Genomic DNA, 14959 nt, shown 5'->3' with positions numbered 1-14959 from the left:
TTGTCCACATTAAGATGAATTGGCTGGGCCTTTTCATTGGGAGATGCATCCCCAGTGTCAGTGTCTATAGGTATATTCCCTTGGGCTGTTAGGTTCCTAGAGAAGACTCTTCACTCTCCTGCATAGCAGGGTATGAGACTGGCTGCCAGCATTCTAGGAGCCCTGGGGAAAGTTGAGTGTTAAATATTTAGCAAGTAAGCATAAATCCCTCCATTTTCAGTGTGGTCTTCATACTTTCAGCTGTGGCTGGTATTTCCTAGACCACAGACTCTCCGTACTGCTCTCTCTAGAGAATCAACCCCCAGGCTTTTGCCAAGATTGGGGAGGGGAGTCTGAATTGTTTTAATGGAAAATTTTAAACATAATAAAGTCAGAGATAAAAATAGAATGAGCTCCCATGTACCTATTAGCCAGTTTCAACCATTACCAATGGAAGGCTAATTTTATATGCTCTAAATCCCACCTATTTTCTTATTCCCCCATTCAAATTATTTTGAAGCAAATCTTGACATCCTATCATTTCATCCATAAATATTTTATTATGTATCTCTATAAAAAAGAATTTTTTTTGAGATAGGGTCTTGCTCTGTTACCCAGGCTGGAGTGCAGTCCTGTGATCATAGCTCACTGCAGCCTTGAACTCCTGGGCTCAAGCAATACTCTTGCTTCAGCCTCCGAAGTAGCTGAGATTACAGGTGCATGCCACTACGCCCAGCTAATTTTTCTATTTTTAGTAGAGACAGAGTCTCGCTTTTGCTCAGACTGGTCTCAAGCGATCCTCTTGCCTCAGCCTCCCAAGGTGCTAGGATCACAGGCGTGAGCCACCACACCCGGCCAAAAAGAACTCTTTAAAAAACACACGCAATACTGATGTCACCCTTTTCCCCTCAAAAACAAAACAAGAAATCCAGTGACTCCTTAAGATCAGCATTTATCCAGTCAGTTCTAAATGCTTTTTAAAACAGACTTTTTACCCATTACTTCCCCTTTCAGCAGTATCTGTGGCTGCTAACTCCTAAGTCTTTTGGAGCCCTGCAGAATATAGCAGCTTGCTTCTCAGCTTAGTCCACTCCCAACTTACTTTTAATTAGCAATAATCACACCTCGGATAAACCTCATTGGCTGTGGATGCTGCCACTGCACAAAGCTATACTCCCAGCTTAGGATTCCACTTTCTTGGGTTAACCAACTCAATACTACTTGTCCATCTGCTTCCCAGCTTCCAAAATTTTATAGTTGTCGCATAATCTTATATTCTCTTTGTCCTTGTTTTTAAAAAACACACAACAAATCCCTTTATAATACTGTCTTAGTGGGATTTTGGGAGGGAACAGAGGTAAATGCATGTGTTCAGTATGACTTCTTTGAATACTCCTGATGGCTGGTTGTCTGGCTGTAGCTCTGAAGCCTTGAGGGATATGGTAGGCTTTCCTTCCCAGAGCATCCTAGCCCATCTTTATACTCCACTGACAACAGACAAGTCCATCTTTCTGATGAGTGTTTCCCTCTAATTTCTATCTAATGACCTTAATTTTAACTGCTGCTTCCCTCCTTCCCATTACAGCCTGTCAGATATTTAAAGAGGACTCTGTTACTGCCAGTCCTCTTTTCTCTGCACTGAAGATCCCATGGCCCTTCAGCTGTCCCCCACAGGGCACAATCTCTAGTCTTCTCTCCATCATGGTCCTCTCCTTTGATCTCTTCTGTTCACTTCCTTTTGGTGTGTACCTTCAAAACTAAACTCAGCTTTCCTGATTGAGTCTGGTCAGAGAAGAACAAGGTATCTCCTTTCCTTTTGAACATTATACCTTAATTAGTGTTGTCTTTGATCCTGTTAACTTTTTGTAAGTCTTATCAGGTTGAACAGAGGCAAAAGAATGCTGTGATCTTTCCCATACTGCTTCTAAGGCCTCTGTCCCTCACGCTGCATTTATGCCCGTGGTTTTTAGATCCATGTAAGAAGTTTGCATTTGTTCCTATTAAACACTGCATTGTTCAGAAGTCTGTGATGGAAATAGGCATATTTGAAGCCAGTCATGAAACTTCACTGGGATAGTTCCATATTTCACAGAGGAGAGAAATAAGGAAAAGGAGCAGTAGTCTTAGGGAAAAGAGAGAATTACTTGGAAAGGAGGCTAAGAGACTCCTGAAGTATTTCCTGGTGAGGGAGGTCTGTGAGTGAGTGTGTCAGCAGGAGGACGGAAGCCGTTGATGAGGGAGGGATTGCAACCTGGGAGCAGGGGCGTCTGGGGTCAGGGACAGCTGAGGTTGCAGATTAGCAAGGAGAAGGGGAACACTGTTTGCCCTCCTAATGTGCTTTCACTGTACTGGGCTTTGTTCAAATGTTATTTAACCCTTTCAGCAGCCTGTGAGTGTGGCAGTATTTGCTCCATCTTTCAGCTCAAGAATCTGAGGCTTATGGAGGCAAAGAAACTTATGTAAGATCACACAGCTGATTAGTGACAGCAGGGTTCAAACCAAATTCCATGCTGTACCGGGCTCCCCAGATGGCCCAACATGGGCAAGGGGCAAGTTAGATTATGGTTAAAGATTAGTGAAAACAAGGCTGTGAGGCAGATAAACCAAATTAGCTCTGTGTCCAAAGAGTGTTTAAAAGAAAAAGCCCAGCTAAACCTGAGGTGCTACTCTGAGCCAGTTTTTTTCTAATTCTTGCTTTGTATTTTGGCACTTTGCACCCAGTTCGAAAAATTTGCAGTGGCGGCTTTCTACTGAAATTATTTGGAAGGAGAAGGGATTACGGTCTTGGAAGAGAGATGAGATGATAAAAGTGTTTATACATGTGTACTTGTATATATACATACTACAAAGCAGTGAGTTATTATCCTGAATTTATTTATTCTTTGAATGATATATGTGAACTCTTCTCCCTGTGACCAAAAAGAAAAAGAAAAGAAAAATCACTGGTCTTAAGAATTCTAAAAAAAAAAAATTATTTGGAGCAGCCCTGATTTCCTCTCATCTCTTACCTTGTAGGCCTTTGCCCAGTTTGATGCTGAGGGCGATGGTACAGTTGATGCTGAGAACATGTTGGAGGCCCTCAAGAATTCCAGTGGAGCTAATCTTCAGGGGGAGCTGAGCCACATCATCAGACAACTGCAAGCCTGCTCTCTCGTTCCAGGTAAGGCGCTCATCTGTGTGCCATCTGTGCACCCAAGAGTGCTCTCTTAGAGCCAGAATGAACTTTTCTGTACTAGAGATTGAAATTAAGTAAGCTTGTTAGTACTGTGAAGTAAACTCCCCCAACAGTATTCATTAGACACATGGTTTGAATTAGCATTCAGTGTAATCATCTCTTTCATTCCCTAATACAGTAACGGCTGAGCAGTTCTACAGTTTTTATGAAGCTTTGTCGTGAGCTGCCTTCGTTAGTGGATTTATTTATTTATTTATAGATAGATAGACAGACAGACAGACAGACAGACAGACAAAGTCTTGCTCTGTTGCCCAGCCTAGAGTGCTGTGGCATTAGCCTAGCTCACAGCAACCTCAAACTCCTGGGCCCAAGCAATCCTCCTGCCTCAGCCTCCCAAGTAGCTGGGACTACAGGTATGTGCCACCACGCCTGCATAATTTTTTCTATTTTTAGTTGCCCAGCTAATTTTTTCTATTTTTAGTAGAGACAGGGTCTTGCTCTTGCTCAGGCTGGTCTCAGGCATCTTCCTGCCTTTGCCTCCCGGAGGGCTAGGATTACAAGTGTGAGCCACCGCCAGTTGATCTCTTTAATTTGCTCTGTTAAGAAGCCTTCCATGGCCGTATTGTATGTTATCTGAGCATCCTGTGGTTTCTTTTGTACAACATATTACCATTGTAATTGATTAACTGATTACTCAATTACTTGTTAAATGTCTATTTTCACTCCTCTACTATGAGCTCCATGAGGGCAGGGACATTCTTATTTTTGCTGTGCCCTTACATTGGGCATTTTTTTTTTTTTTGGCACATGGTAAGCACTTTTTTTTTAAGAAAGCTATTACAGTAGTCCCCCCTTATCTGTGGGGAATATGTTCTAAGACCTCCAGTGGATGCCTGAAACGACAGATAGTACGGAACCAAAAATATACTATGTTTTTTATGCATATATACCTATGATAAAGTTTAATTTATAAATTAGGCACAGTAAGAGATTAACAATAACTGATAATAAAATCGAATAATTATAACAGCATACTATAATAAAAGTTGTGTGAATGTGGTGTGTCTCTCTAAATATCTTATTGTACTGTATTCATCTATTTTTGGACCACAGTTGACCTCGGGTAACTGAAAGCATGGATAAGGGAGGACTGCTATACTTTAAAGTCTAAGTAGGAATCAGAATAGCTTAAAATTAAGCAATGTTTCTTCTACATTGTACTTATGAAAAAACTTGGCCTAAGTTTTTGTGTGATATCCTTCAGGGGCTGAGACTTACGTAAAAATAGAATCATAATAAAATTACACTTTATTTTTGAATGAGAATTGTGTTTGAAATGGAAAAAACTCACATCATCTTTTTAGTCTCAGTTCATCTTACCTAAGAACTTTCCCTGCTTCGTGCACTTGTCATAATACTTAGAGTTGCTAGGGCAGCAACAGAGGCAAAATGGTTTTGATAGATGCATAAATGTATATCTGATTGCTCCAGCTTACTGCTGAGTGATGTGTTGAACTAGGGAAGGATGGTTTCTGTGTCTTAATGAAGAATGTGTATTTCTATTCTTCCTCAAGTTGTCTTTAATTAAGTAATTTTTATGGAGCATTATAGGTAGCATATATATGTTAACTTTTTTCCTAGTCTCATGATAATCGAAATTATACTTTGGATTATGTTTACCTAATTTATATCTTAGCATTTGTGTATTGCCCCTGCCTTTGCATTATCAGCATGTGAATGGCATCGACAGCTTTATTTGGACACATCAAAGAGATTTTGGAGGAGGAAAGGAAAGGGGTGGATAACCAGAGAATCCATCAACAGATAATACTCAGTGCACTTTTGTGCTGAGTAGCTGTGGTGAGGGGAGATTAGGTTGAGAAAAAGCCACAGTCCAAATCCAAGGCACTTACATAGCAGGCTCATGACTTAGGACTTTCTCTTCAAAATTTGTCATCAACACCCAATTTGAAAGAATTGTATTATCAGTCTCAGGGTGAACCTTTGTAAGCTGAGGTCGTCTCAGTGGTGGAATTCCATAGTTTCCTAGTCCCTCTTTCTAACCTCCTCCCACACTAAAACTAGTTCCTTTTGTATCTCATTGTATTGTGCTTAAGAGTTTAAAAGAGAGATGGCACTTTTACTGAGTTAATTAAACTGAATTCATTTACCTAATATTAAATGAATTTACTGAACATTTCAGCCTATGGAAACATTTTTCTCATTACAAGAACCAGTCTATTTTTGACATGGGTTCTGAGTGGAGCAAATCAGTGCAGCAGTGTCATAAACATGTGGTTTGGGTATTACTGTGGAGTCTGCTAAGAAAAAACTGTGAAAGAATGGGGAAGGGATTGCATAGACTTTTTTTTTCACCCTATCCTCTTGGCCCCCCCCACCACCATCCCACCCCCTGCGTAGACTTTTGAGTCTTTGGAAATTAGATGTCTCCAAAGTTTGGGTAGAGGATGTGGCTAAAATGGACTGCCTTGAGTGCAGTACTTCTTCTCGGCCTCACATTTTATCTTAAAAATCAATGCAGAGTTTCATTCTGTTTTAATGCATCTGTTTGTTTTACTATTAAAAACAACTTCCTGGGGGACTTCTGGAGTCTTGATCTGGGTGCTGCTTATACAAGTGTGTTCAGTTTGTGAAAATTAATTGAGCGATACAATTGTAATATATATACTTTTTGTTATGTATGTTATGATTCATTAGGTAGTTTTTTATTTTTTTACTTTTAATTTTTAATTATGGGTACGTAATACTTATATATCTTTATAGAGTACATGTAATATTTTGATAGAAGGATACAATGTGAATTAATCAAATCAGGGTAATTGGAGTATCCATCACCTCAGGCATTTAACATTTCTTTGTGTTAGGGACATTCAAATTCTACTCTTTTAGTTATTTTAAAGTATACCATAACTTATTGTTCATTGTAGTTACTTTGTTGTGCTATCAAATATTATTCACTTCAACTAACTATATTTTTGCATCCATTAACCATCCCCACATTATCCCCCCATTGTGTTACCCTTCCCAACCTCTGGTAACTGTCATTCTATTCTCTGTCTCCATGAGATCAATTATTTTCAATATTTAGCTCCCACATATGAGTGAGAACATGCAAGATTTGTCTTTCTGTGCTTGGCTTATTTCACTTAATGTAATGTTCTCCAGTTCCATCCTTGTTGTAAATGGCAGGATTGCATTCTTTTTTGTGGCTATATAATATTCCATTGCACATATGTACCACAATTTCTTTACCCGTTCATCCTTTGGTGGACACTTAGGTTGATTCCATGTCTTGGCTATTGTGAATAGTGTTGCAATAAAGAGAGCAGATGTCTTTTCAGTATGCTGAATTCCCATCCTTTGGATATATACTCAGCAGTAGGATTGCTGGGTCATATGGTAGTTCTATTTTCAGTTTTTTGAGGAACCTCCATACTGTTTTCCATAGGAGTTGCACTAATTTACATTCCCACTGACAGTGTACAAGGGTTCCCCTTTCTACACATCCTCACCAGCATTCATTATTGCCTGTTTCTTTGATAAAAGCTATTTTAATTGGGGTGAGATGATATCTCATTGTAGTTTTGATATGGATTTCTCTGATGACTAATGATATTGAGCATTTTTTCATGTATCTGTTGGCGATTTGTATATCTTTTTCTGAGAAATGTCTATTCAGATGCTTTGCCCATTTTTTAATCAGATTTGATTTTTTTCCAATCGAGTTGTTGGAGATCTTTATATATTCTAGTTATGAATCCCTTTTCAGACGGGTAGCTTGCAAATATTTTCTACCATTCTGTGTGTTGTCTCTTCACTTTGTTGATTGTTCTCTTTGTTGTGCAGAAGCTTTTTAGCTTGACGTGATCCCTTTTGTCCAATTTTGCTTTGGTTGCCTGTGCTTTGAGGGTATTACTGAAGTCCTTGCCCAGACCAATGTCCTGAAGCATTTTCCCAGTGTTTTCTTTTGGTAGTTTCATAGTTTCAGGTCTTAGATTTAAGTCTTTAATCCATTTTGATTTTATTTTTGTATATGGCAAGAGATAAGGGTCAGGTTTCATTCTTCTGCATATGGTTATCCAGTTTTCCTAGCACCATTTATTGAAGAGACTGTCCTTTCCCCACTGTATGTTCTTGGTACCTTTGTTGAAGATAAGTTCACTATAGATGTGTGGATTTATTTCTGGGTTCTCTATTCTGTTCCATTGGTCTGTGTGTCTGTTTTTATGCCAGTACCATGCTGTTTTGGTTACTATAGCTCTGTAGTATAATTTGAAGTCAGGTAATGTGATTCCTCCAGTTTTATTCTTTTTCCCTAGATGACTTTGACTATTCTAGGTCTTTTGTGATTCCATATAAATTTTAGGATTATTTTTTCTGTTTCTGTGAAGAATGTCATTGGTATTTTGATGGGGATTGCATTGGATCTGTAGATTGCTTTGGGTAGCATGGACATTTTAATAATACTCGTTCTTCCAATCCAACAGCATGGAATATCTTTCCATTTTTTTGTGTCGTCTTCAACTTCTTTTATCAATGTCTTATAGTTTTCATTATAGTGATCTTCTTTACTTCTTTGGTTAAGTTTATTCCTAGATATTTTATTATTTGTGGCTATTGTCAATGGGATTACTTTCTTGGTTTCTTTTTCTCTTATTTATTGTTGGCATATAGAAATGCTACTGATTTTTATATGTTGTACGATTTTGTATCCTGCAACTTTACTGAATTTGTTTATCAGTTCTAATAGTTTTTTGGTGGAGTCTTTAGGTTTTTCTGGATATAAGATATCATCTGCAAACAACATAATTTGACTTCTTCCTTTTCAGTTTGGATGCCCTTTGTTTCCTTCTCTTGTCTGATCGTTCTAGCAAGAACTTCCAGTATTGTGTTGAATGATAGTGGTGAGAGTGGGCATCCTTGTCTTGCTCTATATCTTAGAGGAAAGGCTTTCAGTTTTTCCCCATTAAACATGATACTAGCTGTGGGTCTGTCTCATATGGCTTTTATCATGTTGAGGTAAGTTCCTTCAATACCCAGTTTTTTGAGAGTTTTTTAATCATGAAGGGATATTGAATTTTATCAAATGTTTTTTCAGCATCAATTAAAATGATCATATGGTTTTTGTCCTTCATTCTGTTGATATGATGTATCACATTGATTGATATGCATATGTTGAACCATCCTTGCATCCTTGGGATGAATACCACTTGATCATGATAAATAATCTTTTTAATGTGTTGTTGAGTTTGGTTTGCTAGTATCATTAAGTAGTTTTTTAATAAATTGCCCCAAATCTCCAAGTATATCTGAGCTCCAGGAAAAGCTATCATGTTTATTCTCTCTTCACTTAACCATAACACTTCTGTGTTGTGGGCATCTTGGTTCAAGGCATATTAATATAGGTTATGAGGAGCCATGAAAGGATTTTAAACAGGGGTAGACGTGGTCTGTTTTGTGTTTTGGTAAGGTTACCTGGGTTAATGGTATGTGGGAGCCACTTAGGACATCTGGATAGGTGTATAAGCAGGAGGTGTTGTGACCAGAGCCTGGGCGGTAGCCAGAGGGATGGGCAGGTGGGGCAGAGTCCAGAGGAGTCACCCGGGGGAGAGAGAACTGGAACAGCAGAAGGAGCACTTGGGGGGAGTGTGGAGAAGAGTTCCCGATCCTGTCCCTTTTTTGTTGACATCTTAGTGTATCACCTGAGCCTCATTTTCTTCAGTTGTCAAACAAGGATACCTGTACCTTCTATGTATACCCTTTCATCTTCTTGTGAGGACCAAATGAGATGATGTATGTGGAAGAACCTTATAAATTGGAAAATGCTGTTGGAAATTGTGATAATGGGAGGGGTTGTATTGTCATTATCATTGTCTTATGTAGCTTGGTATAAAATTAGTTATGCTTTTACTCTGTAATCCGATAAACTTTATTCCTAGCCTATATTCTCTATGTAACACTTCTTTAAAAACTTCTAATTAGTTATTTAAGTGCTTATTAGTTTCTGAAGTTTGGATTGAAACAAATAATCATTATTCTAAGTCTTCTAAAATTCTGTTCAACTAAAGTGAAATAAATTCTTAGACTGAGATTGCTACTGGTTCATTTCTTTAAAACTTATTTAGATTTTTAAATGATTAAAGCTGAAAATATCAATGAAGATTGTTAATGGCTGCTTTTAATTCAGCCAATTTGGATAGGCCACCAGGCAGAGGATGTGGAAACTATTGTGGCTTCCCTAAAACACCAACAATGGATTTTGTCTATTTAGGTTTTATAGACATATTTTCAGAGTCAAAGGAGGGCCTCGGTGTTCACGCGTCAATGATACTGCGCTTCCTGCATCGCAATCGGATCTCTAGCATGGTGATACCCTACCCGATGCTGGAGCATTGCAATAACATGTGCACTATGAGGTCTTCTGTTCTGAAGGAGTCTCTGGATCAACTGGTACAAAAAGAAAAGGGTATGTGTTTGAGGGGTTCTCCTGAAAATACTCTGTTATCATTTCTTCTAGATGTAGTGTTTATTAATAGAATGAGCCAATCCTTTTCCTTGCCTTTATTTCTGACAGTATAGTAACTAGTTTGTAGCTTAAGAATGTGATCTTTCCCCTCCTTCCCTCCCTTCCTCCCTCCCTTCTTTACACAACTGGCTTCTGCTCCTTCACTTTTCTATTCAGGTGTGACTTTAGGGATGCCTTTCCTCTCCCCACCTTCTGGTCAATATCACTTTTGCAGGTTTAATGGTCTAAATAGCGCTTATTAGTTAAGGTTGTAGTGTTATTTATTTACTTGTATTTTGTAGGTCTTGTTTGCTTCCTTATTCTTAGCACCTGGAACTCTGCCTGTCACATAGTAGGAACTCAATGAGTATTTGTTGAATAAATGAGGGAAACCACTACAGGCTCAGTTGTGGCAACAGAAGTTGATGATGTATATAGACAGGTCTGTGGAACATAATTGAGTCCAGAAATAGACCCAAGTACATATGGGAATATGTTACCAGATAAAGTCAGTGTTATAATAGAAAGGTGAATTGTCAACAAGTAGGGTTAGGGCAACTGGTTAGCTATTTGGATAAAAAATAAAACTAGATTCTTAACACATTCCATTCACTAAAATAAATTTCAGATGAATCAAACGGTTCAACTGAAAAGAAAATGCTAAGATAATAGAAGAAAATAGTTCTACATTGTAAAATATGGGACCGCCTTTCTAAGCAAGGCAAGAAACCCAGAATCTACAAAAGAAAAGATTAATAAATTAGACTGTATGAAAATGTAAAGTTCTTCACAGCAAAAAACATCATAAGCAGAGTCAAAAGACAAAGGACATTCTAGGGAACAAAAATATACTTTGTAACATATTAATGACTCAATAGACTGACTAAATTTTTTAGTAACTCTTCCCTTGGGCAACTACTTAACTCTCTGTTCCTTAGTTTCCTCATTTCTAAAATGAATTAGTACATAGAGAATGAATAGAAAAGTACCTGGCTCACAATAAACACTCAAAAATATTAGCTGTTATATGTATTTGTATATATACATTAGATAATGTATATAAAATAATGAATTGATAAGACTAGTGACCCAGAAGAAAATGGAAAAGGGTAAGACCAGACCATACTTAGAAACACAAGTGGGTTAAAAATCTTCACTCATAATTAAAGAAATGTAAAACTATAAAACATCATTTTCTTCTCTTGGCATAGTTTTGCAAATGTATCAGTAATTTAAATATTGCGCTGTAATGAGGTGCTGGGGCAATCCTTGACCAGGGTGTTCTTTGGAAGGAGATTTTAAGGAGCATTATAATGTCTCTAGAGCCAAAGTGCCAGACATACTTCTGTTAAATATTTTAAATGACCCTTTTTTTTCCCCTTTTGCAAAAGAGATGTCATACGATAAACTGGTTTCCCCTGCAGAAAGCCCTGGAGATCTAACTAGAAGCCCAGAGATGGATAAACTCAAGTCAGTGGCAAAGTGCTATGCTTATATAGAAACATCCTCCAACCCTACAGACGTCGACAAGATGACAAATGGAGAAACGTCATCCTACTGGCAGTCAGATGGCAGTGCCCGCTCGCACTGGATTCGGTGGGTGCTAGAATGCTTTTTTTATTTTTTAAAGTGTTGGAATGTTTTCTACTCTTTTTCTTATCATAAGTAGCTATCTGTAAAACTGCTTTAAGAATCAAGTAAAAGGAGTTCTGTAAAATCATGTAACCTGGTTCATATATTCATAAACATAGATAATTTCTTGATGTTTTAAAGAAAGAAATAGCATTTGACTAATATAGTACTGATTTTAGATGTTTTTCCATAGTTTCTTAGGAAAATTAGTATGATAAGGGGCAAGTACTTTTTTTACATCACATGTGATTATATTTTGTACTCCTGCCTTTTTCCTTATTTTAAAAATTTTTTAAATTTTTTCTACTTTTTCTGAGATTTGGCAGAAAAAGATCCTTTCTGTACATTTTTAAAATCTGTTGTATGCAACTGAGTTGGTCAGTTTAGGAGATGGAATGGGATGGTCAGGAATCCTGGAGTGGAATTGATAACAGTAACCTGTAGTATTTCTAGATGTTCTGAAGCTGCTATCAAAATTTTCACCTGTCCCCTGTGAAAACGGACTAATTCCAGTTGGTAGAAATAGAAATAATCGTCTTGTTTTCTCTTAGCGGGCACATTTGACCTTTAGCCATATAATTTATAGATGAGGGAATATACTCAGTTCTTTGCATGAAGTTTATAATTTGCTTTTTGCCAGGGAGAGGGATTTTGTTAGAATGTTCATACAGTTATTTCCTGCCTGTACCAACGGCTTAAAAAGAATGGTAAGATTAATCTTGAACTGAAAGGTTTTTTAGAAGCATGGGAAGGTCATGAGGACTTTGAAAGTCACAGCCAGCATTTCAAGTTTGTAGTTGTTAGGAAAATTAGTCTTTGAGTATATCAAATTTGATATTTAATATCAAATATCAAATAAAATCTTTCAGATGGGACTTGTGGACCCTGTCAGTTCTTGATCCATATAAACTTTTGTAGTTTCTGTTCTCTGTGTTTTCCAGTTTAAAAATGAAGCCAGATGTTGTGCTCAGGCACCTATCCATTGCAGTGGCTGCCACCGACCAGAGCTACATGCCGCAACAGGTGACAGTAGCTGTGGGGAGGAATGCCAGTGATCTTCAGGAAGTCCGAGATGTGCACATCCCCAGCAATGTCACTGGCTACGTGACACTGCTGGAAAATGCCAACATCAGCCAGCCCTGTGAGTCAAACAGCACTGAGGGAATGGGGAAGGGAGGAAGGGAAGTAATATTTTTTAGCAGGAGGACCTCTGAAGTGGAGAAGCTGTTAAGTTTTCTTTTGAGATCTGATTTGTTTCTTAGGATATACACAAAAGTGGGGTTCTCCTGAAAAATACTCTGTTATCATTTCTTTTTTAGTTAAAAATATTTTATTCCTTTTTTTAATTGAAAAATCAGAAAAATATAGATAAACAAAAATACTCAAGGCCGGGCGTGGTGGCTCACGCCTGTAATCCTAGCACTCAGGGAGGCCGAGGCGGGCGGATCGTTTGAGCTCAGGAGTTCGAGACCAGCCTGAGCAAGAGCGAGACCCCGTCTCTACCAAAAAAAAAATAGAAAGAAATTAATTGGACAGCTAAAAATATATAGAAAAAGTTAGCCGGGCATGGTGGCGCATGCCTGTAGTCCCAGCTCCTCGGGAGGCTGAGGCAGTAGGATTGCTTGAGCCCAGGAGTTTGAGGTTGCTGTGAGCTAGGCTGATGCCACGGCACTCTAGCCCGGGCAACAGAGCGAGACGCTGTCTCAAAAAAAAAAAAAAAAAAATACTCAAAATCCTACTACCCTGGGATTTTCCATGTGACTACGTTGGTGTGGATCCTTTGAGACCTTTTCTTGTGTTTGTGTATTTGTGTATGTGTGTGGTTTACTTCACATACATACACATATACACAAATTTTTTTCTAAAAAATAGAGTTGTATATATACTTTTTTACATATATCTATACATATCTTTTTACAAGAATGGTGATCGTCTATGCATATTCTTTTATAATTTTTTTAGTGTGTTATCATATCATATGTTCATGAACACCTTTATTTAGTATTGTAACAATATGCCTTAATTTTAACCCACCCCTTATTCTTGGACATTTAGGTTGTTTCCAGTTTTATACTATTGTAACCTTGCTTCACACATAGAATTTTGGAAATAATCACAATTCTGTGATTTCTTTCCAGGCTTATTTCATTCAGGGAGCCGGAATGCTTCATGTTTTGTCTCATTTCTTCTAATGCTTTCCTGGGCCAAAAGAAGTGTTCTTACTTTGCTCAAAGGAACTGAGGCCTAGGGAGGTAGAGTCTTTGTGTCTCACTCCTAGGCAAAGAAGTAGTTAAGCTTGTGGAGTAGAAGGTTCCTGTCTCATACTGTGCTGGTCTTTTCTCTAAGTTATGTCCTTTTTAACTTCTCACATCCTCCTCTCTGACCCAAATAAGAAATTGTGACATTTCTTAAAAGTAAGTCATGTCTATGTCATCTATTTAGACTTGAATATTAAAAAAAAGAAATACAACTGCTTATGATCCAGCTACTGTTCTATAACTCAATCCAAATTTCAGAACCCTAGAGAGAATTCTAGAAATGGTCTTACCGTGCATTCAATCAGGATTGTTAAATTACTCTCTAACTTTCAAGACTCATTGCATTCCCAAGAAGTTTTGTGATGTAAAGACTTAAGCCACCCTTAATTTTATACATTATTCTTATGATTTCTTAGATTTGTCAGTGCTTTTGGACAAGTTTATTATATACTAGTTCCATTGCACACATTATTTATTTCTGTCATCAAAGTATGTCTTTAGAATTTTCTTTTCAAAATGTCAATTACTATTTTGCTTTTAGTTAGGAGCCTAGCATTTGCTGAACTAAAGAAGTTAATCCAATACTGCATTTGTTGTTTGTGCTTGACAGATGTCCAGATTAACGTAAAGCGTTGTCTTAGCGATGGATGTGACACTCGAATACATGGTCTGAGGGCTGTTGGCTTTCAGAGAGTTAAGAAGGCTGGAGTCTCAGTCTCAGATGCTTCCGCAATATGGTATTGGTCTCTGCTGACATCTCTGGTGACGGCGTCTATGGAGACAAATCCTGCCTTTGTCCAGACAGTGCTGCACAATACTCAGTAAGTCACTCTCTCTATTTTCCAGCCCCGTCCAGATGCACTCATTCTTCTCTGATCCTTTAGGGAGTGTCACTGAGCGGCCTTCGATCATCGATCGTCATGGCTTGGTCACCAGCTCAGCCCTGGGTGCCTTGGTGTTTCGTGTTTGTGCCTTTCACTTCTCACTGCTTCTCTCTTTGGCTGATGTTCTGACTTCACAGACTTTGAAGAAGTGCCCTTTCCACCTTCCTGCTCCTCCTCACACAGTTCCTCCAAAGTCCTCCTTCATCAGCTCACTAAATGGACCAGTCTTACGAGAAGGTCACTCATGCTGTGCCTGTTTCTTATCCAATGGGGAAAAATTGCTCATGTTTGTATAGGACTTTGTATTGGATAAAGCATTTTCAGATGCTCAGTGTTGTTTTACCTGCCGACACTGAAATGTACCTGTGAAAATTATTTCCATTTTATAGATGAGGATATTGTGATCTTCCCTGAGGTCACACAACCAATTAATGATGGATCAGTTTGAATCTAGGTGTTTTGGATTCCCAAGTTGAGGGCTCTTCCCACTAATGAGTAAAATATT

The 14959-nt window shown here is 38.2% G+C and overlaps 1 protein-coding gene across 1 annotated transcript in view; it reads left to right on the top strand.

Moving 5' to 3' along the window:
* ZZEF1 (zinc finger, ZZ-type with EF-hand domain 1) overlaps positions 1-14959 on the top strand; it is a 149480-nt gene that overhangs the window by 13091 nt on the left and 121430 nt on the right. Inside the window, exons 2-6 of the mRNA XM_012652560.1 lie at positions 2995-3139; positions 9447-9641; positions 11105-11276; positions 12254-12453; positions 14181-14391. Of these exons, the coding sequence (XP_012508014.1) occupies positions 2995-3139; positions 9447-9641; positions 11105-11276; positions 12254-12453; positions 14181-14391 (923 nt within the window). The remainder of the gene's footprint in view (positions 1-2994; positions 3140-9446; positions 9642-11104; positions 11277-12253; positions 12454-14180; positions 14392-14959) is intronic.

This window comes from Propithecus coquereli, unplaced genomic scaffold (genome assembly GCF_000956105.1).
Source record: "Propithecus coquereli isolate 6110/MARCELLA unplaced genomic scaffold, Pcoq_1.0 Scaffold390, whole genome shotgun sequence".
In the NCBI taxonomy this organism is placed as follows: Eukaryota; Metazoa; Chordata; class Mammalia; order Primates; family Indriidae; genus Propithecus; species Propithecus coquereli.
Note: the sequence above shows the minus strand (reverse complement) of the source record. Positions and strands in the feature narration are given on the sequence as shown.